The sequence below is a fragment of the Xenopus tropicalis genome, chromosome 7 (assembly GCF_000004195.4).
Source record: "Xenopus tropicalis strain Nigerian chromosome 7, UCB_Xtro_10.0, whole genome shotgun sequence".
Taxonomy (NCBI): domain Eukaryota; kingdom Metazoa; phylum Chordata; class Amphibia; order Anura; family Pipidae; genus Xenopus; species Xenopus tropicalis.
This window is the reverse complement of record NC_030683.2, coordinates 117320068-117347151: the sequence shown is the minus strand read 5'-3', so window position 1 is coordinate 117347151 and position 27084 is coordinate 117320068. Positions and strand designations below refer to the sequence as shown.

Sequence of the window (27084 nt, the reverse complement as noted above, 5' to 3'; positions counted from 1 at the left end):
GACAGGGGGGCGGGGCCAGGAGCGGAAGTGTCGCGCTGGTTCGCGGAAGAGAGGTCGAAGTTATTGTGGAAGAGTTTGCGAGCGGATGATGGGACGTGGGTTCGGCCCGGGAGTGTGCAGAGGTATTACTGAGAGGCATGGGGAGCTCTGGGAAGCAAGACTAGGCTTTGCAATAACACTTACAGTGTGTCAGTGACTGTCAGACCCAAGGCCCCCAGCTCTTGGTATTTACAACTCCCTGCACCTTGCGCTGGGGAGAAGTGGAACTGGGTGACACACAGGAGCCGAGAGCTAGTTTAGCCTGCGGGTTTGCGGTGAGAAATTGCTTTAAAATTGTTAGACATTGTGCTCTGATGCCTGTATGTAACCTGTAAGGTATGTTCTTATAAACTTAGTGATGTCATCGGTTATAATCGGTCCATAGTGATGTCATCAGTTATATGCAGTGCTAAGTCACCTGTGTATTGTAAAAAAAATAAAAATAAAGTACCTGCCTATTGTAAACAATTAGGGTATTAGGCATGAAGTTGGGGTATAAATTCCCTCACCCTGCAGCCTCATGCCTTCATATGGTTGGAGCGTACTTTGGTGACTTATATTTTGCAATAAGGGATACATTATTCTTTATACATACACAGGGGTTGCCCAGCTTGCAGCCCTTCAGGTGTAGATGAACTGTAACTTGCAGACTCTGGCCGGTGGGTGATGGTTGTCATGGAGATTCTATGACTTGTAGTTGCCTGAGAATTTTTAGTAGTACCTGGAATCCTTGAGTTCTAAATTCCGCACTGACAATACTTTTAATCTATGAAGATTTTGAATGCTGGGGGTAGCTTTGGATCAGTATCTATATGGCATGTATTATTCATCTATGTGCTATATTAAAGGAACAGTAACACCAAAAAATGAAAGTGTATAAAAGTAACTAAAATATAATGTGCTGCTGCCCTGCACTGGTAAAAGTTGTGTGTTTTCTTCAGAAAGTCTACTATAATTTATATAAATAAGCTGCTATGGGGGCAGCCATTCAAAGGAGAAAAGGCACAGGCACATAGCAGATAACAGATAAAACACTATTGTATTCTACAGAACTTATCTGTTATCTGCTATGTAACCTGTGCCTTTTCTCCTTTTTTCCAACTTGAATGGCTGCCCCCGTGGCTACACAGCAGCTTATTATATAAATTATATATAGATTGTAAGCTCTACGGGGCAGGGACCTCCTTCATCTTGTGTTTCTGACTTTTATTGCAACTGCACTTTGTATTTATTGTATTTATTGTTGTACTTTGTATTTATCCATTATCTTTAACCCCCCTGTCTGTATTAATGAATTCTACTGTACAGCGCTGCGTACATAAGTAGCGCTTTATAAATAAAGATATACATACATACATATAAATTATAGTAGTGTTACTGTAGCAAACACACCAGTTTTACCCATGCAGGGCAACAGTGCATTATATATTTATTACTTTAAAGCTTTCATTTTTTAGTGTTACTGTTCCTTTAATGCTGCTACCCATTTTACATACTTATATTCAGTGATATTATAGGCACCCTCTTACTGTTCAACTACAGCTGCTGACAGCTGTGTTAGTGCTGGGTGTTAAAGATCTTTGACAGATAGCTTGGAAGACTTTGGGCATAGAAGAACTTGTACCTTATGATATGGGGGATGTGGGGCAGAACAGTGATGACTGCATCAAAGAGGTTTGTGCTTCCCCTGAAGGATTCTGAAGGGAGATTGATAAATGACACAATTAAGGGTAACATTTCCTCGGTGTAACAATAATACGGTTTTAGCTTTCTGGGTATTATCCAGCAACAAAGCATACGAATTGGCATTGCCTTTAAAGCATTCTTCTAATTAACATTATTAAGGGAATTGGCACAGGGGTGGTTTGATCCCTGCTGTAAGTCCATGCCCTGGACATGTGGGAATCCAAGAGCAGAATCTGATGTAAGAGTGCTGGTGAGTTGGTTTCTTTTAGTCATAATGTTTCCAGAACACTTTCATCAACTGCTTTACTTGTTATGAGCAGTGGTTGTTATATTACTGCCCCCCAGTGCTCAGTATTATTCAGCTAGATCTCAGCTGGTTTCTCTTTCATTATGTTGTTGGGGACAGCTCCCATGATGCATTATAAAATAGCAGTGTTCTGCTTAGTTGAATGTGTCTTTTAAAGAACTACCCCTTCTGTGAATTTATGGGCACCCCGGGCCGGCATTAGACACTGGGCACCCGGGTCCGGCACTGGGCACCGCACCCCGGGCCGGCATTAGGCACTGGGCACCCCGGGCCGGCATTAGGCACTGGGCACCCAATATAACCAACATAACTAACATAAAGCTTTGTTTACAAAAACTTTATTAGTGCAGCATGGAGTATATCATTTCCTCACACAGATAAGTAAGTCATCTGAGTTTTTTTTATCCCTGCTAATCCCTGTTTTTAACCGTGGGCACAGAGTTGTCGCTAGACCACAACACTCGCCATTCTTCAACATGTAATCCACGGTTAAAGCAAACTGGAAGTTTTAGTCCAGCAACGTCTTGGGACCCAAACTCCTATAGTGTATCTACATGTATACTGAGAACTTCTTTCAAAGTGTGCAGTAAATGGACCATTTGTAACTTTCTGTGAGTCAGAGGATGTTGATTTGGTTACCTCTACAGCTGCAGGGAGTTTGTACAGGCCATTGTGTGGCTCTTTGGGGATGTAAATCATGGGGGAGTATAGCAGCTTGCAGTTGGTGACACACAGGCTACTTTCTGACATTCTTACTTCATCGCTGCTGCAGGGAGTGTCTGGTCTGGTCCACAGATTGAATTCAAATTCAAGTTGTCAGACTTTACTTTTGTAATAACTTATTTTTTTTTGTGGTGCGGTGTCATAGAATGTTGTGCAGGTGCGACACAATGAAGCAAGCTAAAGTGGTTTGGGCTTGTGTTATTCTGATTACATCCTACTTCAGGGATCCCCAACCTTTCTTACTCGTGAGCCACAGTCAAATGTAAAAAGACTTGGGGAGCAACACAAGCACCATACAAGTTCATGGAGGAGCCAAATAAGGGCTGTGATTGGCTATTAGGCAGCCTCTATGCACACTATCAGCTTACAGGGGCTTTATTTGGTAGGAAATCTTGTTTTTATTCAACCAAAACTTGCCCCCAAGTCAGGAATTCAAAAATAACTCCCTGGTTGGGAGCCCTGAGAGCAACACCCAAGGGGTTCACTGAGCCACTGGTTGGGGATCACTGCACTACTTATTTCTAATTGTCACATACTGTGCATCACTGTAAGATAGACCCTGTGCTTATTGTAAGGCTAAAGTTACAAGGGGTGTCCACTGGTGCCTCCTATTAACTAGTACATACCACAAGTACTGGCACCTTTTGGGCTGGAGATGCACACAGCAATGGAGAAAACATCCCTAAGCCTTCAGCCAAGCATATGGCACACATGGTGATTTTTAACTTTAAGGGTGAAGACACACAGAGCTACTACTAGCAGCTACTGCTTGTAGCTACAAAAATAGACAATGCTGATGTGTTTTAGCTGAGGCAATTTTCAGTATAGTCTATGGCAGGGTAGTTTTTGGCATTTAGTAGCCGTGACAAGTGGCTGCTGCTAAGTAGCTCCATGTGTCTTCACCCTAAGCAACACAGTTTCGTAGATGTGAAAAAGTGCTTCACGAGTGGCAGGGCTATTGAACCAAATGTGACTGAGGAGTACAGTTCTAGTGTTTGCGGAGTGCAGCAGCATTTCCAGAGTAAAGAAGTGAAAACATTACTCAGGGCATTGCTTTATTCTGTTGCCAGTTTCCACTTGCCCATCCCTGTAGCTTATTTCCTGTGTTATATTAGTTAAGAATTCATCATTCCATGACTGGGAAATACCCAACTGTCTTTCTTTGGGACTTTAAATATTCCTCCCTTAGTGTCAAAAAGGAGAAAATTATATATATATTTCCCTCCTAACTGTCCTGTTTCACACATTAGCAGGATTAAATTTCAATGTTTGAATCTGTATTTGTAGGTAGGCTGAATAGCAGATTGTATGTAGGTTTGTTCATGTTTCGGGCAGTATATTTGCACCTACAAACCAGAAATACAGCCTATACAGTGGTGTGGCTGGCAGCTGTGTTTATCCTTGCCTGTCCCAGTCAAACAGGTGAGCTGGCATTGAGCCTGCCAGAGAAGTCACTCCCGCTGAGGTATATGTGTGCCCTGTGGCATAGGGCCTGGGGTTGCATTGGCCCCAGTGCTGTAGCGGAACCATACAGCTGCCTCTGTAGCGGAACCATACAGCTGCCTCTGTAGCGGAACCATACAGCTGCCTCTGTAGCGGAACCATACAGCTGCCTCTGTAGCGGAACCATACAGCTGCCTCTGTAGCGGAACCATACAGCTGCCTCTGTAGCGGAACCATACAGCTGCCTCTGTAGCGGAACCATACAGCTGCCTCTGTAGCGGAACCATACAGCTGCCTCTGTAGCGGAACCATACAGCTGCCTCTGTAGCGGAACCATACAGCTGCCTCTGGGTTCCAGCCAAGCTGCACCATCCAGATCAGTCATTTATATGGGCAAAATAGCTTCATTGTACTTCCCATAAAGTCACCCTGATCTTTAGTTTGATCACACAACTTTCTTACTGGGAATATCCCTGGGCACACTCAATGGGCAGTCACTTTACCCTGGTCCCCTTCCAGCCACTCCTTTGCTAAACCATTCAGCTGCTGTATTCCCAGCAATGAATAGGTACATTTTGCTAGTTAATAAACGCAATAGGAAATTATAAAAAAAAGGGAAATGAAAGTCTAATAGTATGTTCAGCATTTTCCAACACAAATACATAGATGGACATGTTACATTATAACCTTCTCTGAGGGAACATTGTTCATGAGAGACTGCCATAAAGTAAATCCTTTTCAGTTCCTTAAAGGAAAACTATACCCCCAGAATAAATACTTAATCGACAGTTTATATGTTAAGTGGCCTATTAAAGAATCTCAAACTGGAATATATATATCAGTAAATATTGTCCCTTTTACATTTTTTTTACTTTTCCTTTAGCCGCCATTTAGTGATGGGCTGTGTGCTCCCTCAGAGATCAGCTGACAGGAAATAATGCAGCTCTAACTAACAGGAAGTAGTGTGGGAGTAAAAAGCAGAACTCTGTCCATTCATTGGCTGATGGGGCCTAGCATGTATGTGTGCCTTGGCTTGTTTGTATGCACTGTGAAACCTATGACCCCAGGGGGCGGCCCTTAATTCTTAAAATGGCAGTTTTCTATTTAGGATTACCCAATGGCACATACTACTAAAAAAGTATATTTTAATGAAAATGGGTTATTTAGATGAAGCAGGGCTTTACATATGAGATGTTTATGCAATGTATTTTTATAGAGACCTACATTGTTTGGGGGTATAGTTTCCTTTAATATACGCAGCTATCTGTTCCCCCATGCTATTGAAGGCTGCAGCATTGTCGTTTTTAGAATGACACATATTTGATTAGTCATTACCCCCACACAGATGAAATCACATTTTACTGGATGTTTGCTCAGTGTTTAATACACAGGGGGGGGCTTTGGGGCTCTGTATGAATCAATCCACTTGTTACTGAAACAATGTGCGTGTTTATTAGCTCTGCAGCGTCACGTTGTGCGTTATTATTTTCTACTACTAATGCCCACACGCAGACCAAAGAGCCTACGTGCCAGATTACCACCGCTGTATATTTAATTAATTTTTTTAGCAAATGAAAAGATGCACACACATAGCAAATAGTAACATATTGTGCCAGTGACTTGAATACACAGAGTTAAAAAGCGCCTCGATAATAAAATCATGTTACCAACACACGAGTGGATGATTGTTGGTGTTATCAGCAAGTTGTCTCCAGCAATTCCACATTTATACCACATCTTATATACTTTGCTCCTATATTTATAGTTCTGTAGTGGGGTGACAGACACCTTGCCACACTGAGCTGTTCTATTGGATTCATATTTATATTATGGATACCCAGTGTGGCTCTTCTGTCTCATTTGGGATATCAAGAGATACCTATTATATATTACCATTTGAATTGCAGAAATTGGGAAATGCTATGGGTCCTGGGAATTTTCTGGTTCACGCTTACTTTTCTATGTACTGACTAAGGTTAAGAACACAGAGGATATTTTGCCCCCAGCACGGGCAGTTTCAGTATCTCAGCATTTTCATACTGTTACACAAAACAACTGGTTTAGACACTAATCCCCATATGTAATAAAAGGCACTAAGTTATCCCAGGAGCAGTAACTAATGAGATGTTTGCTTTTAAACAGGTGACCAGTAAATGCTTCCTGCTGATTGGTTGCTATGGGTTACTGCACCTGGGCAAATTGAGTGTTTTATTACATAACATTTATTACAGATAGAGAACTCAGTGCAGCGTTTCTGTGAGTGCTTATGGCTGTATTTACATAGAACTTTCTGATAAAGCTTACTTAGTTTTTACCTTTCTTTCTAGTTTAAACAAGCGGAGGGAGCTTCTAGGGTTGATTACTCAGGTATGGTAAAGCTTTCTGCAGAATAAATATAGTGTTCTAGGTGGCAGTAATGTTGGGAATCTATTGGCAGTAAAATGGAAAAACGATTTCCCTTCTCCTTTAGGATTTCTTGCACCATCAGAACAAGTATTTTTGGACACTATGTTGTCTGCATTGGAAGCATTTATGGAAGGGTGACAAACGTTGTATATTTTCACATATTATTCTCTGCATTTTGGTCAGACCAGGGATTTTTAAGTATGGTCAGGACTAGTGATGTGCAGGTCAGCCCAAAACCCATGGGTCGGGCAGGTTCAGGCCAACATCCACACAAGATTGGCAGGTTGCGGCAGGTTCGGGTTAAGCTCTTTCTTAATGTATCCATCATCTCTTTGTACAATGAAGATATAAACAATATATAGATACAAAACATAACACTTTATTAAGTCTATATATAGATGGCTCATAGCAGCTAAAATGTCCAGACCCGAGGTGGTAGCCTCATAACTGATGTGAAGCCAGTAATACATTGGTGCAATGACTCCTGGAAGGGGGGTGGGCCTAGCGAGTGGCCCTTTGACTTGCTGTTTGGTAATATCAATGTGTCAAAAAGTCAGTTATTTTTTAGGGTTTCTAGGGATGTAGAAGAGAGCATATATATGGTGTCCATATGGCAAAATAAATTGGGGTATATTGTTCTTCCTTGGTTGTTTCTCCTGTCTGGTCCATATGTATGTATGTATGTATGTATAACTTTATTTTTTGTACAATCTTACAAAATTACACACAGGGAGGACAAGTGATATAATAAATAAATACAATAAATATATATAAATGCACAGGGAATAAGTGCCATGTGGTATGAGACACAGTAGGAAGGAAGTCCCTGCCCTGTAGAGCTTGGAATATTTAATGTCATTTTTGTTTAACCCATATGATAGAGTTGATGTCGGGGGGGACCATTGGTGTGATATTGTCTATCAGGCTGCCACTGCCAATTGTTTCACCAAATGTACTTCAGATTTTGTTAATTGTTCACAGAGGTTGGTATGACTGAATAATGCCTGTGTTATTTGCGCCTGGATGGATCTACCAGCGACATGTTCCCAGTACAAGGTGACCTAAAAATAGTTGAATTTTGGGGAATGTCCAAAAGGTGTGTAAAAGCTTAGCTTTTGCAGCAGTATATCTTAGGCAGGTGTCCGAGGGTAGGGAACCCATTTTAAGAATTACTTAAAGGAAAACTATACCCGTGAAGAATTTTGGTCTCTATAAAAGAATATTGTATAAACAAGCTCATACGTAAAGCCCTGCTTCATCTAACAAAAAAAACATTTTCGTAAAAATATAATATTTTAGTAGTATGTGCCATTGGGTAATCCTAAATAGAAAGTTGCCATTTTATTTACTAAGGGCCGCCCCCTGGGATCATAGAATTCACAGTGCACACAAACAAGCCAAGGCACACATACATGCTAGGCCCCATCAGCCAATGAATGGACAGAGTTCTGCCTTTTGCACTGCAATAGGAAAAGTCATTGGGTCATAAAAAATTGATTGTTTAGGGTGGGTTTCCTAGATACCCTCTTAATACAGAGAAATGTACTCCTACAGCAATACCTTATTCTCCAGATTGCCAAGTTAGTGTGTAGACATACACTGATCCCTATAAGAAATTACTGATTAATACAGCAGACTTTATTTTGGGAAATGGTTAAACCTCCGTGACCTTTATTGGTTATTTGCTTGTATAGGAATCTCTTGGTGGGTGCTGCGGGACTGCACAGGGTCGGACTGGGCCACCGGGACACTGAAAAAACCCAGTGGGCCCCGGCCGCCCAGACCCGACCCTTGCAGGCACTCCCCCGGCCAACCGTTCCTCCCCTGACGTGTTAAACTTCTGAGTACTCAGGGGAGGACATCGGGTGGGGGACCCTGCGGGACGGGGAGGTTCAGGGAGGCTCAGCGGGGCCCTTGCGGAGGGGGGCGTTAGGGCCAATGGGGGCACCTGCAGGGCCCTGCACACCCCAGTCCAACCCTAGGGCTGAATCTACATGAATGTGCCCAAGGAAACCTTGTCTCTGAGTTAAGGTGGTCAAAGTCATTTTTGCTCAGGAAATGGCAAGGGATTGTCCGTGGGGCAGGAAATAACAAAGAGTAGTAAGGATGCACAGGAATAGGCATTGGTGCCATTACTGATGAAAACATAGCAACGTGGAGAAGATTTACAGTCTCGTGTTCACAATGTATTTCATGTCATAGGTAACCTTGTTTATTTAGGAACAGTTCAGTGTAAAAATGAAACCGGGTATAATGGACTCTGCAAAATAAAACATATTTGAAATATAGTTAGTTAGGCAAAAGTGTAATCTATAAAGCTGGAGTGAGCAGATGTCTAACGTAATAGCCAGAACACTACTTCCTGCTTTCAGCTCTCTAACCTCTTAGTCGGTGACTTTTGGGGGGGGGGGGCACATGGGAAATTACTGTCAGTTAGTTTGTGAGCACGCAGGAAAGATTCAAATGCAAACTAACTGACCGTTATGTCCCATATGGAATTTCAGCAGTTATCTCATTGCTAGGGTTCAAAGTGCCTTAGCAACCAGAGAGTGGTTTAAATGAGAGACTGGTATATGAATAGGAGGGGGCCTGAATAGAAAAGAAAGTTACAAAAAGTAACCATAACAATAAAATTGTAGCCTTACAGAGCAATAGTCTTTTTGCTGCCGGGGTCAGTGACCCCCATTTGAAAGTTGGAAAGAGTCAGAAGAAGAAGGCAAATAAATAGATAACTATAACAAATAAATAATAAAGGCCAATTAAAAATTTGCTTTGAGTTAGCCATGCTATAACATACTAATAGTTAGCTTAAAGGTGAACCACCCCAAGGGAAATATATACTGTTAATATGAATTCATTTTGTTACAACAGCGTCACCTGCTGGTCAGTTTCAGACCATGATGTTGGGCCAATCTGATGTTCTTCTGGTTAGGGAAGAAACACCAGACCAACTCTTCTGACAATTTCCTCAACTACATCACGGTCAAAAACTGACCAGCAGGTGGCACTGTTGTAACAAAAGTAATTTATATTAACGGTACCTATTTCCCAAATGTAATATCTTCAAATCTTAAAATTTATAAGTTGCAAAAGTGCTTAGAATATCACACTCATCTGTTTTAAAGGTTTACTTATCCTTTAATGAGCTGTCGTCTCAATCTCTATTACTAGGGAACATGGTAGAATGATTGGTTGCTTTACCAGCTATAATGTGTGGAGCCTCTCTCAGACATAGTAGTTTCCTTCATTTGCTCAGCAAAAGCCGGACAGAAGCTCCATTGTTTATGGAACTGTGAAATGATTTATTTAATGCCCCTTTCGCTTCATTCAAGCCAAAGCCCCATTCTACATGACAATAAAAAAGTTCCTGGAGTAGAAGTGCACTCGGTCACTATAGTTCATGTGCCAGTTGTGCAATAGGAGCCCCGCCCCCTGTGGCAGCGATACATGTCGTTGAACGCTGGAATAGATTGCCCCTTGCTTTTCTGGACTTAGCTCCCTGTCTATCAGATAGGAGGATCGCTGCTAAAGAGACAGCAAAGGGACACTCCCGGAACCATGTCAGCTGAAGGATCCACTCATGCCGTTGGTTTGAGGAAATCTGTGTAGGTTACTATAGGTCAGCGCCATAGGAATTTAATTGTGACCATTACATAGTATGTTGGTAATACTCACTATTGTTTCCTGCAGTATAGATCTTTATGGTACGGTTTTGCCCAATGGACTTGGGTTGCACGTTAGCCCAGCTCACTAGCTTTGCACATATCTCAAGACTTGTGGGTGGCTGACGCAATAAGTGCCGAAATGTTGCAATAATGTTAAGGAATGGAGGCTGCTACCCCCCCCCCTCTATATTTTTAATTTATACATTTTTTTCACTATAATACTTCAAGACTGGAACACAGTGTCCCAAGGTCTGCAGGTTACGGGCATAAGAATTCACTTTGCGATAACATTTGGTTATTTTGGGGATTGCTATGTACTTGGCTTGGATAGGCAGGCGCTGCAGTGTTCCATATGTGCCAAGAAAAAGAATCGAAATCTACATAATAACGAAGACGTGGGCACCTTCAAAATTTGGAATGTGACCAAACTGTCAATATCCGTTCAGAGTATTGTGTGGAGTCTTACTAACCTCACTATATACGTTTCCCAGAAGGAATAGCTTGCCATGTTGCTCCTTATTGTAGCACAGATTCTGCAGCATAATCCTTGGCTTCCTTTCTGGTTACTAAACTAGGAATGGTTAGAAACAAAAAAAGAAAAATAATTGGTTTCATGTGTATAATTTCTTTCTGCAATTATGTTTCCAGGGTGTCACGTCGCAGTTCTGCGGGGCTAAATACTCGTGAGAAGATGGATGTCTGTATGCCATGAGAACCTAAAGAGGGCCGCTGTTTACAAAAAGGTCCCAGTGCTGAACATTGTGGTATGTACAGGAGATTACTGTGAATGTATAGCAATGTATGTTACTGCATTTGCCTTTGACTTTCTGTCTTAAAGGAACAGTAACATCTAAAAATGACAATGTAATGTACTGTTGCCCCGCGCTGGTAAAACTGATGTGTTTGTTCATATAAATAGGCTGCTCTGTAGCCATGGGGGCAGCCATTCAGGCACAGGATACATAATAGATAACAGATAACAGATAAACTGTGTAAAATCCCTTTGTATACAACAGAAGATATCTGTTGTCTGCTATGTAGCATATTTGAATGGCTGCCCCCATGGTGCATCAGCAGATGGAGTAGAGAGGAGCCTCATATTCTCCTCACTTCCTACTGTGACAATTATGTGGGCTGTTTTCCCAAACGAATGCAGCAGTTGAATGTGACCAAGCAGCTCTATGGACAGTTGTACATAATCTGTCTTGGCCCAAGGCAGATAGGTGGGATGATATAGGGCAGGGGTGGGCAAACTACGGCCGTTGGTCTTTTTAATCAAGCCCGCTGACTCCGCAAGTCTCATCACGTGAAACTTGGGGACAGTCTGGGGACTGGAGTCAGGCTAGGCTTGATCAATCGATCGCCGCATAGTTGATGCATCTCCTGATACTTTCCCCGGCATCGCCATATCGCCTTTGTTCAAATGACAGGAAGCCATGTTTTTTACAGGTATTTTCTACTAAAGCATTCAAAATAACAAATTGTTTTCAGGATAGGGCAATTATTGGGGAAGGGTAGAATAGATTTTTTAGTTAAAAATTTTTAGTGTTACTTTTCCTTTAATGGCTACAGGGCAGGATTTAGGAAGCTGTGACTCTAGATTAGCTCTGTGCTCATCAGAAGCTTACATCATCTAATACAAAGCTACAGGAATATTTTCATACCCCAAACATGACTGGTTGTTAAAGTGTTTTCTTTCTTATTTTTTTTTTAAACAGTGTTTGGCCAGAAAATGCCTGGAGACTCCTGACCCAATATGTCAGCCACGGCTGTCGATGGCTCTGATGTTTCTCTTGGTAAGCCTTTCTACAACTGACATTTGAAACAAAAAAAAAATGTGTTGTGCCAAAAAAGAAAATAAGTTTATGCAGTAATGCTTGTGGAATTATACATTTATACTGTTTTAGCACTAATTTCTGTGCTGCCATCCCGAGAGTTACATCCTCTCTGTATACTGAGCATCACAACAATCTTCTCAGTGAATGTAGGGCTCTAGCACGTGTGTTAGGGATTAAGTGGGGTGAGTTCACTGGGGATTGCCTTATCCTTCCTTTACTCTGGGCTCAGGGCTTTGGCATTATATACTGCTTATAATGCTTAGGATTGAATGCCTTACATTTATTCTGATTGCTCTGTGCAATAATTGATAGCTCAGTCTAAAATAGTCCTAAATTAAAGAACATATGATAGAACGTGACTAGGGGATCTAAACCAGGCCTGGACTGGAATTCAAAATACGCCCTGAAATTTCAAGTACTTAATCAGCCCCCCCACCAGCCCAATTAATAGTGACTGTGTATTTGCCAGAAGCCACTGATTGGCAGTCCAGACATGATCAATACCCCAAAATATGAATTGGTGTTGACTTGTTTAGAAGGGTCCCCTGAGCGCCTTTACAATCAATTTACTTTCATTCTCTGTTTTTGGTGGTTTCTGAGATATTTGCAGTTTGATACTGCTAGGTAGCCATGGCTTAACAACTGTGTTTGAAGATACAGAGTCAATGATTCTGTCAACCGTAGGGTTGCTGACTCCCAGTTGAGCCGGAAGGCTGGTATTAGCAGTTAAAAAATTGCAAATATCTCAGAAACTGTAGAAAATGAATGTAAATTGCAAGTGTTTAGAGATGCACCCTTCTTGCAACATAATAAAGGATTGCCAGTTTAAAAATGTAAATCCTAACCAGTGGATGTCTGCCTCTATTAATAGATACAATACGCTAAATCAATTTTAATTTCAATTAATTTTGACAGTTAAGGGCTGTGACACATGGGGAGATTAGTCACCGTTAGTGTGCATTAAACAGTGCTCTGCTGATGGAAGCGGAGGTTATGTAATACACTCCCAGGGGCACTGTGGGTTATGAGATGTACTAAAAGAAAGGTGGGCACTGGTTAGGTGGCATTCTATAGGCACTATGATAGGCCACTGTGTGCTGTATCATAAGGGCTATGACAGACGGGGAGATTAGTCGGCGCGACAAATCTCCCCGAAATGCCATCCCAAAGGCTTGTGAATGTAAATCGCCAGTGGGGTGCGCCAACTAATCTCCCCGTCTGTCACAACCCTGATAGGAGCTCAGTGTAGTCTGGGGAACTGTCCGGCCTGTTTAATGCACTCATGGGGTTGTAGACTGAATGAAGTATTATTCTCTGAGAAGTCAATGACACTGCTAGGGTGGGGTAGCAGGGAGGTTTGAAGCTAAATTAGGAATGGGCTTTGCCTGAGTAGTGATCTTGCTGCACATAAAGCCAGAGTGGTACAGGTATAGGACCCATTATCCAGAATGCAAGGAACCAAGGCTATTCTGGATAAGGGTTCTTTCCGAAATTTGGATCTCCAAATCCAGCCGGTGTAGGTTTCTGCCTGTGCATAAAGAATACTGCTGACACCCCGGCTGGACCTTGAGCCCTGCTCTTCATTATATTCTTTCAATTAACCCCAATAAACCGTTGCTGCTGAAATGGAAAGCACCGCGATTTGTGCACTCAGCTTACTGGGAAAATATAGGGGAAAGTTTAAGCTTTATTATGACTTCTCTGTCACAAGTTCAAATGTTGCAAAATAAGCATATTTGTCATCTGTGTGTTGCACACTAATTCTTTTTTTTTTTTTTTTTTTTCCTATTTTTCTTTAGGAAGTAGTTTTTTTTTGTTTGTTTCTTTTAAGTTTGAAAGGGATCTTTAGCCAAATGGTTTTTTCTTTGCATTTTAAAAGAAATTGTCGTTCTAAGCAACTTGCCAATTAGTTACACAACCCATGGTTTTACAGTTATTTGCATGCTTAATTGCCAGGGCCTATTTACCATAACCCTAAGCAATCAGAATATCATCGATAGACATCAGTGTGCCAAGTGAAAGGGACGCTCCTTTTAGCAAAAGTGTCTGTCTGTCTTTCAAATCCACTATCTTTTTAGGGATTTCTTTGTCATCTTTTTTTGGGAATGATTAGTTAGCCCCCGGAGATTGTATCTGTGCATAGGATGTGTAGATTCTGCCCACACTAAGTTCATTGACTTCTCCTGAGGCAGCTCTGGCTGTGGGTGAAACGCGAGGGGTGCTGCTGGTGTCCGGCCACTTTGCCAGTTTTGCTCTGCTGAAATACTACTTTGTACCCTATGCTGGAAAAGAATATTATCATTTTCCATACTGGTGGCTACTAATGGTCCCTGCCCTACATGTGTTCTAGTTGCTGCTGTGTGAGCACATTGAATTGCAACCTGATTAAGGCAAGCAGGAAATCATGGGCCAATAAGAGTTACAAGTGGACATACCTCTCTCTTGGCAGTCAATGTGATCAGTTTGTCTTTTGATGTAATCCATGCTACATCATTCCCATATATTTATATAATGTGAATAGACATATATGTGTCAGATTAATGCACAGTGTCTACTATGACCGACTGACCAAATAAGATCTGCATATCTGGCTGGTAATACATTTTCCATTATCTCTTACCAGATGAGGATTCCTTCCACTCTGTGGATACAGTGCTGCTGGATTCGGCTAGCTCAGCAAAGCTGCAGATAAAAGAAGAGCGGTCGGAATCTCAAGGAAGTTCCTCCCTGCCAAATGAGAATGAGGTGCCGGGAACTGATGGAGAGGGCTCCTCCCAGAGTGCTGGTAAGCATACGTATTGTTAGACAAAATCTGGCTTATAGTGGCCATACACAGGCAGATTCTAGCTGCTGCTATCGGTCCTTTAGACTGATTCAGTAGCTTATCTGCCACAAACGACTGGTCTGGTCAACTGACATGTTGCCTGAATTTGGCCTGATCTCGATTGGGCAAGTTTGATTTTACGTCGGAATGGGGGACCTAATTGGCCCCAGGGGCAAACGACCGAATTAGCCCAATATTGCCCACCTGTAGGTGGGGATATCAGGAGAACAGCAAGCAAGCAGATCTTATCATGTATGGTCACCTTTATAGATTTATTTGATACAGCTTATCTGCCTGCGTATGAGGCTCTCAGACGGGCCTATCAGACCGATATCTAGGCTTATATCGGTTATAAATGTTGATCGGGTAGGTTCGATTTTCCCTTCTGATCGATGTATCCCATCATTGTGATGTGATTGTTAGGTGGAAAGGCTGGGAAAAGGTCTGCTTATTTAGCCACCTCGCCAAACAAGTTTGAAAAACAGTTTAGAACAGTAAATGGTGCTGTTCTTATAATGTATAGCCAGCTCTAGTCTGATGTAAAAAAAAAAAAAAAGGTAGTTTAGCTTCAGCTCAAGTTGTAGGGTAAATACTCCTGGCATCAAATAGAGGGTGGTAAATGCCAAAAAATATATAACTTGTATGGCGAAGAAAAGGTGGAATCACTGGGGGGGTGACAAAATATTAGGCACCCCCCCAGTGATTCCATCTTTCAGTATTGCCATATTGCCTTTCCTGCTTATGCACCTGAGGAAGGCTGTTAGCCGAAACATGTAGTGCAGTGATATCTCAATAAATTACACTGTTGCACTGAAGAACATGTGTACTCTCCAGATTATTTGTTTTGCCTTTCCTGCTTACATGGTTATATAATTTCTTTTAACAGCAGAGGAGCCAGAGCGGAAACGGAAAAAGGGTCCTGCTCCAAAGATGCTGGGGAATGAAGTTTGCAGTGTGTGCGGGGACAAGGCTTCAGGCTTTCATTACAACGTGCTGAGCTGCGAGGGCTGCAAGGGCTTTTTCCGACGCAGCGTCATAAAGAACGCGCAGTACACGTGCAAGAACAATGGCAAGTGCCAGATGGACATGTACATGCGACGGAAGTGCCAGGAGTGTCGGCTCCGCAAGTGCAGAGAGGCAGGAATGCGAGAGCAGTGTGAGTCTGGGAGATTTGGCTCTGTCGGGCGTCCAGTGCTCCAATGTACATTAAAAGTAACCTATAGGTCATGTAGATCATTTTTTGCTGATAGGGCTGGTAAAAAAATAAAAACCAATTGTCTCAGAATATCAGTATCTACAAAGTTAACCTTTGAAGGAGTAGTTCACCTTAAGTTAAGTAAACCTTAAAAAAATGTAACGTAAAATTGGTGGGCTGTACCAATTCCAGGATTTGCTTCTGGATTCGGACAAATCCCATCACTTTTTTGCATTTGTTTAAATTTTTTTGGGATTGGCCAGATTTTTTTGTGGCAGCTTCTCTATTTGGCCGAATTTAAATAATATGGATGAAAATTTTCCCGTCAGCATTTTTTATAATAGAAGTTATTCTCCCTTTTTTTGGCTTATGGTATATAGGGCTAATTCTCCACTGTGGTTTTAGCCGGTGGGGCAGCATCTGATGGCTGTTCAGCCTGTGAATGTATGGCCAGCTTTAGGGTGAAGACACATGGAGGCACTAGTAGCTGCTACTTGTAGTGGCTACTAAAATAGACAGTGCTGTTCATTTACTGATAACAGTCTCAACATGTGTTTTAGCAGAGGAAATTCTCAGTATTGTCTATGGCAGGGGATTTTCTGGCATTCAGTAGCCATGAAAAAGTAGCTGCTACTAGTAGCTCCGTGTGTCTTAACCCTTAAGGTTCCCATACACGGGACGATTCTGGCTGCCGATATCGGTCCCTTAGACCGATTCGGCAGCTAATCGGCCCCTGTATAGGCACTACCAACGGGCCTGCCCGACCGATATCTGGCCTGAGATCGGGCAGGCTAAAAAATCTTGTCGGATCGGGGACCGCATGACTTTTCCTATACCCGTTCTATAGCCTGGATTCTCCCGATATCGCCCACCCGTAGGTGGGGATATCGGGAGTAGATCCGCTCGCTTGGCGACATCGCCAAGCGAGCGGATCGGCCCGTGTATGGGGACCTTTATTCAGACACCCTGATAATAAGCTGAATGTTTATTTGTCCATTCCTATGCTGCTCTCTAGGTGTCCTTTCTGAAGAGCAGATTCGCAGCAAGAAGATTAAGAAACAACAAGAGGACGATGTAACTCGACCTTCATCTGCCTTGGTGCCGCCAAGCCCCTGCATGCTTTCCCAGGAAGTGGTTCAGCTAACGCCACAGCAGGAAAAGATGATCCAGCAGCTGGTATCTGCGCAGCAGCAGTGCAACAAACGCTCTTTCAGCGATCAGCCCAAAGTAACGGTGTGTACCCTATCTACTAGCATATACTGGCATTGTGGGAACAAAAACATTTTTCTCCCCTTTTTTTTCCCCCTGAAATAATGGCATGTGTGTTTTTAATGAATACTCAAAGAATAATGTGTTTTTTCCTCCACACAGCCATGGCCACTTGGAAGTGACCCAAACAGCAGAGAGGCCCGACAGCAGAGATTTGCCCACTTTACAGAGTTAGCAATCATTTCTGTGCAGGAGATTGTTGACTTTGCCAAACAAATACCTGGCTTCCTAGAACTGTCACGAGAGGATCAGATAGCGCTACTGAAGGCATCAACAATAGAGGTAATAATGACTGGCACTTTTGTACCTTCCTTCCACTCACCTTATTCAACATGAGTTCAGTAAATAGGGCTTATGCGTAACATTCTTTTTTTTGCCTATTGTTTTATCCACATAATACCTATGCTTTTTGGATTTCTTGAGCTAAACATGACAATTGGAGATACTCCATGTTTGGTCCTTGCAAGGTAGATAATTCCCAGCGCATAAGGGTGAAGACGCACAGCTACTAGTAGCAGCTACTTGTCACGGCAACAGAAATAGACAATTCTGATCATTTACTGATAACTGTCTCTACATATGTTTTAGCAGAGGAGATCCCTTAGGGTGAAGACACACAGAGCTACTTAGTAGCAGCTACTTGTATCGGCTACTAAACCCCACAAAATACCCTGCCATAGACAATACTAAGAAATGATCTCCGCTAAAACACACGTAGATACAATTATCAGTAAATGATCAGCATTGTCTATTTTAGTAGCTACGACAAGTAGCTGCTGCTTGTAGCCCCATGTACTTTTTATCTGTAAGGCAAAACAATGGGAGAAAGGAGGAGTTTGTATGCTGGTAATATAAATATCTACCTCGCAAGGTGCTGGGAAATCTGTGGCAGTTCCTATTCAAAAGAATGGTATATAAACATAGGCGGATGGTAATTTTTTTTGTTTGGAGAGGCTAAAATGTTGCGTATCTATATGCAATGACCGTTACCCCACTCATATAGAAAAGCATTTTTTACATGCATTTTCCTGCGCTGGATCTTGCATGTGTTTCAGCGCAGGCAGGGGCGATTCTGGACATATCGCCGCCTGAGGCGGCTCCTGGATGCGGGTCCGGGGGCGGTGAGATCGCTAGTGCAGAGAGCGCAATTGCGCTCTCTGCACTAGAAGAGCCGAATTTCCGGTTTAAAAACCGGAAATTCGGCTCTTAAAGTTACCAGGAGCGAGTTTCTCAACTCGCCTAATGGCAGAAGCGCCCCTGAGCGCAGGGGAACTCAAAAAGAAACGCAGGCCTGTATTTCCTATATGACTGTAGTCACTGTGGCACAGGCAAGCGTGGAATGCAGGTGGAATGCAACTTACTGTGTTAGGAGCTTCCCTGTGCCACACAGAGTACAGCCTAATAGGATATATAGGCCTGCATTTCTTCCTGTGCTGAAACACATGAAAGAGCCAGCACAAGGAAACGCAGGGAAAAACACTGTAAGAGCCATGAACAATTTTTTAAAAATGTTGTCACACACATACATTGACAACTTTAAAATACTGAAGTAAAAATGCAGTTTGGAGCAGTTAGGGTGACAGAGTAAAAACATTAATTTTTTGGTGGCATTGGTCCTTTACAGGTGAATTTTTTTTTTTTTTAACGCTGTCTCTCTAAGAACACTTAATATGAGTTCATATTTCTAGCACCCCAAATCCTTTATCACTCCCTATCATTTCCTAGAAAGATTACTCATAAAAAAAAACCTATTCATCTTCAGACAGGGACTATGCTGCCCTGAGGCAGCCTTTCAGATGCCGCCTCCCTCACAGAGGTGTGAAGAGGGGGCCACATTGCTAGTACTGAGTTGAAAATGCCATTTAAAATCTGAATTTCAGTTCTTAAAGCTACGTAGCTTTTTGCTGCCCATAGTAACTTGCAGGCTTATGGCAGCGGCACCCCAGAATATCCAGCTATTGCTGATCTGCAGCTGCTTTCAGTCTTTTACTGCCATTGGCATTGGTCTGATATCTAGTTAGTTAATATCACAAGCATCAGGAATGTGTATCAATTGACTTCTTATTGCCAGTAGAAAGAAACTGATTTTTCCTGTGATAGTTGCTTTCAGCTGCCATAGACAGCTCAGTTCCACTAACTGTGGCAGGGGCAATCAAGGCAGGCAATTTCATAGCTGGTATTATAAATTATTAGAGGATTGGTAAGGGAAAGGTAAATGTAGCCACTGAAAAAGTAACGGCTCTCAAGCTGCCCGCGCAGCTTGCCTGGCCGGGACATTGGTATGTAGGTTAAGTGACTTGTCCAAGGTCACAAGGTGCACCTAGGGTGGAATCGAACCCGAGTCACAGTGGATCACCACACTGAAGGCCGATTCCCTAACCACTAGGCTATCTGAGTCCTCCCACTTGTAGGAGGATCTTTTTGGTCTGTTGTCTTAGATATGACAGTTGGTGCGCCCTAACTGTGTGAAGGAAACATTCAGGGTTAAAGCCGGCTGCTTGCAGCAAGACCTGTATGAGTAGGGGGGCTGTTAAATAAGTAAGGGGGACTGTAAATAAGTAGAGAGAATGAATCTGGAATCTGTGCTGCACTATTCATAACATAAAAACAGACACAACATCTATTTGAAAAGTGTTTGACCTGAAAGCAGGTGCTTGTATGGCTATCCAAGCTAGACCCAATAAAGCCCTATGTGGGTTATATGAGAGACTTTCCATAGAAGGCTGGCTGGCCACTATTATATCATGTATGTTTCCTGCTTTATAAATGCGTATATTGACATTGGTAGATAGTTTAGAAGCAGGATGGGCAAACAGGAACAGAGCTGCCAATCAGTGGGAAGTTCCATAACATAAGAGACTTTTATCAGGGCTGCCATCAGAAACTTTGGGTTATTTATATGGGTCCCCCCATGAACACAAGGATGGCACTGGGCATTGAGTGTGGCAGTGAGTGACACATGGGGAATGGCATATGGGTGAAAAGCCTGTTAAGATCAGCATTACATGAGGGATATATAGGGATAGGAGAGAGGGTGGGGTTAATATATGAAAATAATGAAGAAGGCAGTAACTGACACATAGTGGTTGGATGAGAGTGACATATAGGGAGAGGAGGTGGCACATGAAACACATGAAAGATCCAGCACAGGGAAACACAGAGAAAACACTTGTCTGTACAATTTTTTTTTTTCAATTTTGTCACACACATACTTTGACAACTTTAAAATACTGAAGTAAAAATGCAGTTTGGAGCAGAAAAAAAAACATTCATGTTTTGGTGGCATTGGTCCTTTACAGCTGAATTTTTTTTTTAACTCTATTCAGTTCTAGAACACTTAATATGAGATTAATTCTAAACCAACAGCTGCCTTACAATCAACTCCCGACATTCATTTTTAAGTTCTACAGATTTTTCTGTCAACTCCCAGCCAGTCCAGCCATTATCAGCTTAATATCTCCAGTTCCAAAACTTAAGCCCCCCGCAATAACCAATTCCAGCTGAACATTTCTCCCCTAAGCCTTAACAGAGTTCATATTTCTAGCACCCCAATCCTTTATCACTCCCTATCATTTCCCAGAAAGGTTAATCTAGATAGCCCCAAAAGAATCAGTTTCCACCTCCGACTTAACTCTTGGGTGTACTTCTAATTTATATGAGCTCAACATTAGATCTATTACAGCTATGTAAAACTTTGCCAGCACTCCTACAGTTCCGATATAGTATAAAAATAAATGATATATAAAGGAATATATGTGTGCTTTTCTTACTAATAAGGTAAAGCAGCACCTTCTCCAGCTCTCTGCATTGCTTTCCCTCAGTAATTTCAGCTCCGTGTAGCCTCTGCTGGGCAGGCTAATGTTACACTGGGAAGGAAGGCAGGGAAGAGTAGCAGACTATGAGCAGAAACTAAGGAAGATTGTACTTAGCCTGAAAGGTGGCATACATTAAGGCTGGATTATTATTTGCACCCCTTCACATCACAACGCTCCTTTCCCCACACAGCCCTGCTAGTGATATGCTGTAGTCTGATCTTAACCTGCAGCCTCTTCCACGTTCCGTTTTCAATTACAAACTTGTACAGCATTATTTTGCAAACAAGTTGAGGTAAATTTACAAAGGACTTAGGTTTGGGGAGGCTTAGACTCCCTAAGCCTTCATTAAAATCCGCCTATGTATATAAACAAGGGTAAGGATCTGTGTTTTGCTGGATCCTGCAAGTTGGGCCAATAGAAGTGTTGTGTGTGCCATAGTCCTTTAGACTCTGCTCTTTTTCTGTCCATTTAAAAAGCAAATATTTATGAAACAAGGGGTGCATATGACAAGTTTGATAAGATCTGGGAAAATTGGTATAATCGAGACAATCTGGACGGACGCACAACCTACCCCTTTACACTAAGTATAATTTAGTAATTTATATAAGTATTTACTAATACACGAACGTCCGAAAAGCGTCCGAATGCGTTTTTTTCGTAATGATCGGTACTTTGCGACTTTTTCGTGAATTGTCGCGACTTTTTCGAGCTCTCAATACGAAAGTTGCGATAATTTGCGAAAGTCGTAATGGCTATGAAAAAGTTGCGATAATTCACGAAACTTATAATGGCAATGAAAAAGTTGCGATAATTCACGAAACTTATAATGGCAATGAAAAAGTCGCGACAATTCTCGAAACTTATAATGGCAATGAAAAAGTCGCGACAATTCTCGAAACTTATAATGGCAATGAAAAGGTCGCGACAATTCTCGAAACTTATAATGGCAATGAAAAGGTCGCGACAATTCTCGAAACTTATAATGGCAATGAAAAAGTTGCGACAATTCGCGCAGGTCGTACCGGTTGCGAAAAATTCGCAACAATTTACAGGAAAGTCGTAACGGCGACGAAAAAAACGCAAAAAATACGACAAAGTCGCAAAATGTTCGTTTTCCAATCTGAATTTTTCGGATTCGTGGATTAGTAAATCAGCCCCTTAGTGTGACTGACCCGACAGAACTAAACACACCCACTTACACTGTGACAACTACAACGCCTAGCAATAGTACCCTTGTCTGTATTGGCCTAAACCTGACTCGACACCATTTCAATTTCAATGTCAATATATTATACACTGTTTTGTATTTTGTTTTCTGATGTTGTAAAACCAATAAAAATTAACCTTTAAAAAAAAAAAAAAAGCAAATATTTCACGTTTTCTGGTTATCAACATGAAACATACTTATTTTATCTTACAGATTATGCTGCTGGAAACAGCCAGGCGTTACAATCATGAGACAGAATGTATCACCTTTCTCAAGGATTTCACATACAGCAAAGATGATTTTCACAGAGCAGGTGAGGGGGGTGATACCAGTCCTTGCTTGATCCATCACAGACTTTTTATTTATCTCTCTTAAAAATGCAGCCATGCAGATAAGTATTAGCTGGGGAGAGTACATCTCTATTAACCTTATAGGATAAGTAAACCTTGAAAAAATTCACTGTCAAATTGCTCAGGGTGTTTTTTAAGCACTTTTGCAATTTACATTCATTATTTTTTTTCAGTTTCAGAGCTATTGAAGTTTTTATTAACTGCCAATATAATGAATTTTGTATCAACAGCGCCACCTGCTGGTCAGTTCCTGTAACTGTACAGACAGAGAGATATCCCTTCAGAAGGAAAACAGGGTTCTGATGTTGCTCTGCTCAGGGATGAGATTAGTCGACACCAATTGAGATAGTTGGAAAATGCCATCACAATTTATGTTCTTCACTGTAAGCCTTGGCTTACATAATTTCTTGCACCTCCCCCCCCCCCCACCCCACAGACATCTGGTCAGCTGTCCATTACATCTTCAACAGATCCTTTAGGGCAGTGATCCCCAACAGGTGGCTCAGGGGCAACATGTTGCTCCCCAACCCCTTGGATGTTGCTCTCAGTGCCCCCAAACCAGGTAGTTATTTTTGAATTCCTGACTTGGGGGCAAGTTTTGGTTGAATAAAAACAAGATTTCCTACCAAATAAAGCCCCCTGTAAGCTGATAGGGTGCATAGAGGCTGTCTAATAGCCAATCACAGCCCTTATTTGGCTCCTCCATGAACTTTTATGGTGCTTGTGTTGCTCTCCAAGTCTTTTTACATTTGACTGTGGCTCAGGAGTAAGAAAGGTTGGGGACCCCTGCTTCAGGAGCTACTTAGTAGTAGCTACTTCTCATGGCTACAAAAATAGACAATGCTGATCATTTATTGATAATTGTCTCTACGTGTGTTTTAGCAGAGGCAATTCTCAGTGTTGTCTATGGCAGGGGATTTTCTGGAGTTTAGTATCTGTGACGAGTAGCTGCTACTAAGTAGCTCAGTGTGTTTTCGCCCTTAAACCTCCAGGTTCTGTGTCCGACCCATTTTGTTTGTGCCCTTAGGATTGCAGGTGGAGTTCATAAATCCCATTTTCGAGTTCTCTCGTGGAATGAGGCAGATGCAGCTGGACGACGCAGAGTACGCCCTTCTCATAGCCATCAACATCTTCTCTGCAGACCGACCAAATGTTCAGAATCACCAGCTGGTGGAAAACCTGCAGCTGCCATACGTGGAAGCCTTGCACTCCTACACCCGGATTAAACGGCCTCAGGTAATCCGAGAACTGACCGCTGACTGACGTATCATTGGGCCTGTGGGGATGAATGTCAGCTCCCTTATCTACTGTGGCTCTGCTCTGATATTTCTTCTCCTTCCACAGGACCACCTGATGTTTCCACGTATGTTGATGAAGCTGGTCAGCCTGCGGACACTTAGTAGTGTGCACTCTGAGCAAGTTTTTGCTCTCCGCCTTCAGGATAAAAAACTGCCCCCATTACTTTCCGAAATCTGGGACGTTCACGAGTAGAGCGGCATGGGTGCCGGATAGACTGTCATGGATAACTAGCTAAGCATGCTCGGCGAGGAAAGTATGATTGGCTGCAGATCCAGCCAGCCGCCCAGCAGGGATCCTGTAGGTCGTTCACCAGTGATAAAGAAGATGATGTTTCTACGGATGATCTAAGCCAACCGTCGGGCTGATGACTTGGGGCTCGGTGTAGCCGTGCTGTTTCGGGTCAGTAGGATACAACCCATGGTAGGGATAGAGCGTTGGCTACATTCCCATCGGGCAGAAAGTTTAACAGTAGAGTTCACAGAAGTAGGCAAGAGTTGGCTTTATCCACCATCACCCTTTATGAAGGTTTAAAGGCATTGGCAAGTGACCAACCAACATTTTGTACAGAGTCTTGGCTATTGGACGTACAGTAGGATTTATACTGAGTGACGTGCAACGTTTGGTATCTCGTGTCATGGACAGAATCTGATTCATGTTGCTGCTTCCGTCACATCAGCGTATAATGGGCCTGCCCAGCCTGGCGCCTTCCCTCTGTGTGGCCTCCATCCACTAAACACTATTCAGGCTCTCCAGCTTCCCTCTTCCTTCCCAGGTCTCGCACTTGTCTGTACATTCAGGTTTCCTTACGTTGCACTTAAATTGTGGTCTCTCTTTTAACTTTCATTTCTAGGTTCTTGTATTTGTACTTTGACACTCAAACCAAGCGATAGCAGAGGGGGTCTAGGTTGGGAAAGAGCGATTTACGGAATCATGAAGGAATGTGTGTCTGAGTTTACAGAAACGTATTCCCACTTACTCGCTGCACAGGTAAACATGCTTCCTACTCAGTCCAGCAACGCACACACCACGGTTAGTAGCCAGCTCCAGTGTTGCTTCAAGCATGCATGGTTCACTCTTCCGCGTGCTTTTGAATGTCAGAAATTCATCAATATTTTTTTATACTCCTCCCCCTGTTTAAAGGGGAAGTAAACCCCCTCCCAGTTTTTAAAGGAGAATGAAATCCTTATCCACTTATGCCACCTGCAGAAGCATTCCTTTGGCACCACACAACCCTCCCATCCTAACTGGGCAGCACTCTCCCATGAAAGAGCGGTGCAGTGGGGTTGTTGGCCTGGAATCAGGGTGGTGTAAAGAAATTTCATTCCCCTTTAACATTTTGGCTCAGTACAAGTTATCTCTCTCCCCTCCCCTCATATCTCTTTGCGTACCCCCAATGAAGAACAGTGCAGTAGGGTGCCATGTTTGGCTGTCCCACTTCTGCTCCCAGTTTAGACTGCTGGACTGTGCCCATTGGGACATATTTCAGTGCCCGTGCTAAGCTAGGCGTGGAAGTGACTCGGCCTAAATGGCGCCCACCAATCCTGCTCTGCATTTGGGTGGGCAATCCTGAATAACAGGAGATGGGAGAAGTGCCCTTGGGGAGAAACTTAGCTAAAGAGTTTAAAACCTAGGTGGTGCTTAAGTTGGCCATACTTATTAGCCCAATTGGGCCACCTATGCACAGGGGCAAATCAGGCTGATTTAGTCTTTGGTTCTCAGTACTTTGGACCTGTAGAGATAACAGTGGGGCGCAGGTTATGGTGTGAGCCCCATACTTCCGCTAGTGTCCGTAGGGGCACAGTCAGTGTCTATTAGTGAACCACGTGTGGCCACCTTTCCTACTTCCATCAATTGTTTTGGCAACCTACTAGCTCATCCCAGTAATTCTACTGGAACTTGGATCTTAACAGTAAAATAAACTGGATCCACCAAGGTAGAGAGTGCAAGCAAACAGCCTCTTTGGCACAGGGGCTGAGCATCACGAGACTATCGCCATCTACAGGCAGGAGGACTCATCCTATTGGGGGGGGGGGAGAGCTACTGTATGTCATACCAACATGACTGTGCAATTTACTGTTATATTTATATACAAAGTGAAAATATAGTTTCAAGAAATTCAATGTTTGGTTTTCTTACCACGACTTCATGTCAAGAGAATGTTTCTCTGAACTGATTGTTAGCGACGAGAGAATAATGGATGTCAATGACTGGGACGGATCACTGTCGCCATAATAACGATTCCTTTTCCTAATTAATCTCTAAATTGGAATAGACAGAAAATTAAAGAAAACCATGCTGACAATCATATGCATACGGATCTTTGTTATTTCTCCTGTTGTGATGGAATCCTGGGAAGGTCTGGTCATGTGACAATAAGGAGTCGCCTCTGGAGTCAGTGGTACGGTGGGGGCTTTATCCAGGAACAGGGGCGGAAATATCTATAGTGAGAACATTTGGGATTACCCGGGTGTGTATGTTAAAAAGATATGCTGTGACCATGTATTTTGTGTATATAAACAATACTGGGGGATATTGCTTTGCTTTGCATTTGTTGAGGGAGCCATGATAGTCTGTCTGACTTCCTTACACTACTTATTCAGCGTTATTTTGGCCCCTCTCTCTCCTTGTTCCGTGATAAGTAAACTTTAGAAAAACAATGTAAAATTGCTCTTTTATTATTTATTTTTTCAGTTCCAGAGTTATATAAGTAATCAACTGCCAATATAATGGATTTTGTACCAACAGCACCACCTGCTGGTCAGTTCCTGCAACTGTACAGAGATATACCTTCAGAAGGGAAACAGAGGTTCTGATGTTGCTCAGCAGGTGGCGCTGTTATAAAATTCATTATATTGGCAGTTAATAAAACATATAACTCTGAAACTTAAAAAAACAATGTAAATTGCAAGAATGTTACATTGGTTTTTTTTTAAGGTTTACTTATGCTTTAAAATGATAGATTCTGAATTCCCTCTGCTTTCCATGGTGGGCAACACACAGATTCTCTGGAAAGCAGAT

At 42.4% G+C, this 27084-nt stretch overlaps 1 protein-coding gene across 2 annotated transcripts; it reads left to right on the top strand.

The window, feature by feature from the left end:
- Nucleotides 1-47: 47 nt before the first annotated feature.
- Nucleotides 48-26373, top strand: nr1h2 (nuclear receptor subfamily 1 group H member 2). Of its 2 annotated transcripts, none has more exon segments than NM_001079385.1 (10): nucleotides 48-122; nucleotides 10918-11033; nucleotides 11988-12065; nucleotides 14731-14892; nucleotides 15818-16087; nucleotides 17142-17359; nucleotides 17498-17677; nucleotides 22631-22730; nucleotides 23795-24003; nucleotides 24112-26182. In NM_001079385.1, coding segments are annotated over 8 exon segments (1326 nt in total). In that variant the 5' UTR covers nucleotides 48-122; nucleotides 10918-11033; nucleotides 11988-12025; the 3' UTR covers nucleotides 24259-26182.
- The last annotated feature ends 711 nt before the right edge of the window (nucleotides 26374-27084 follow it).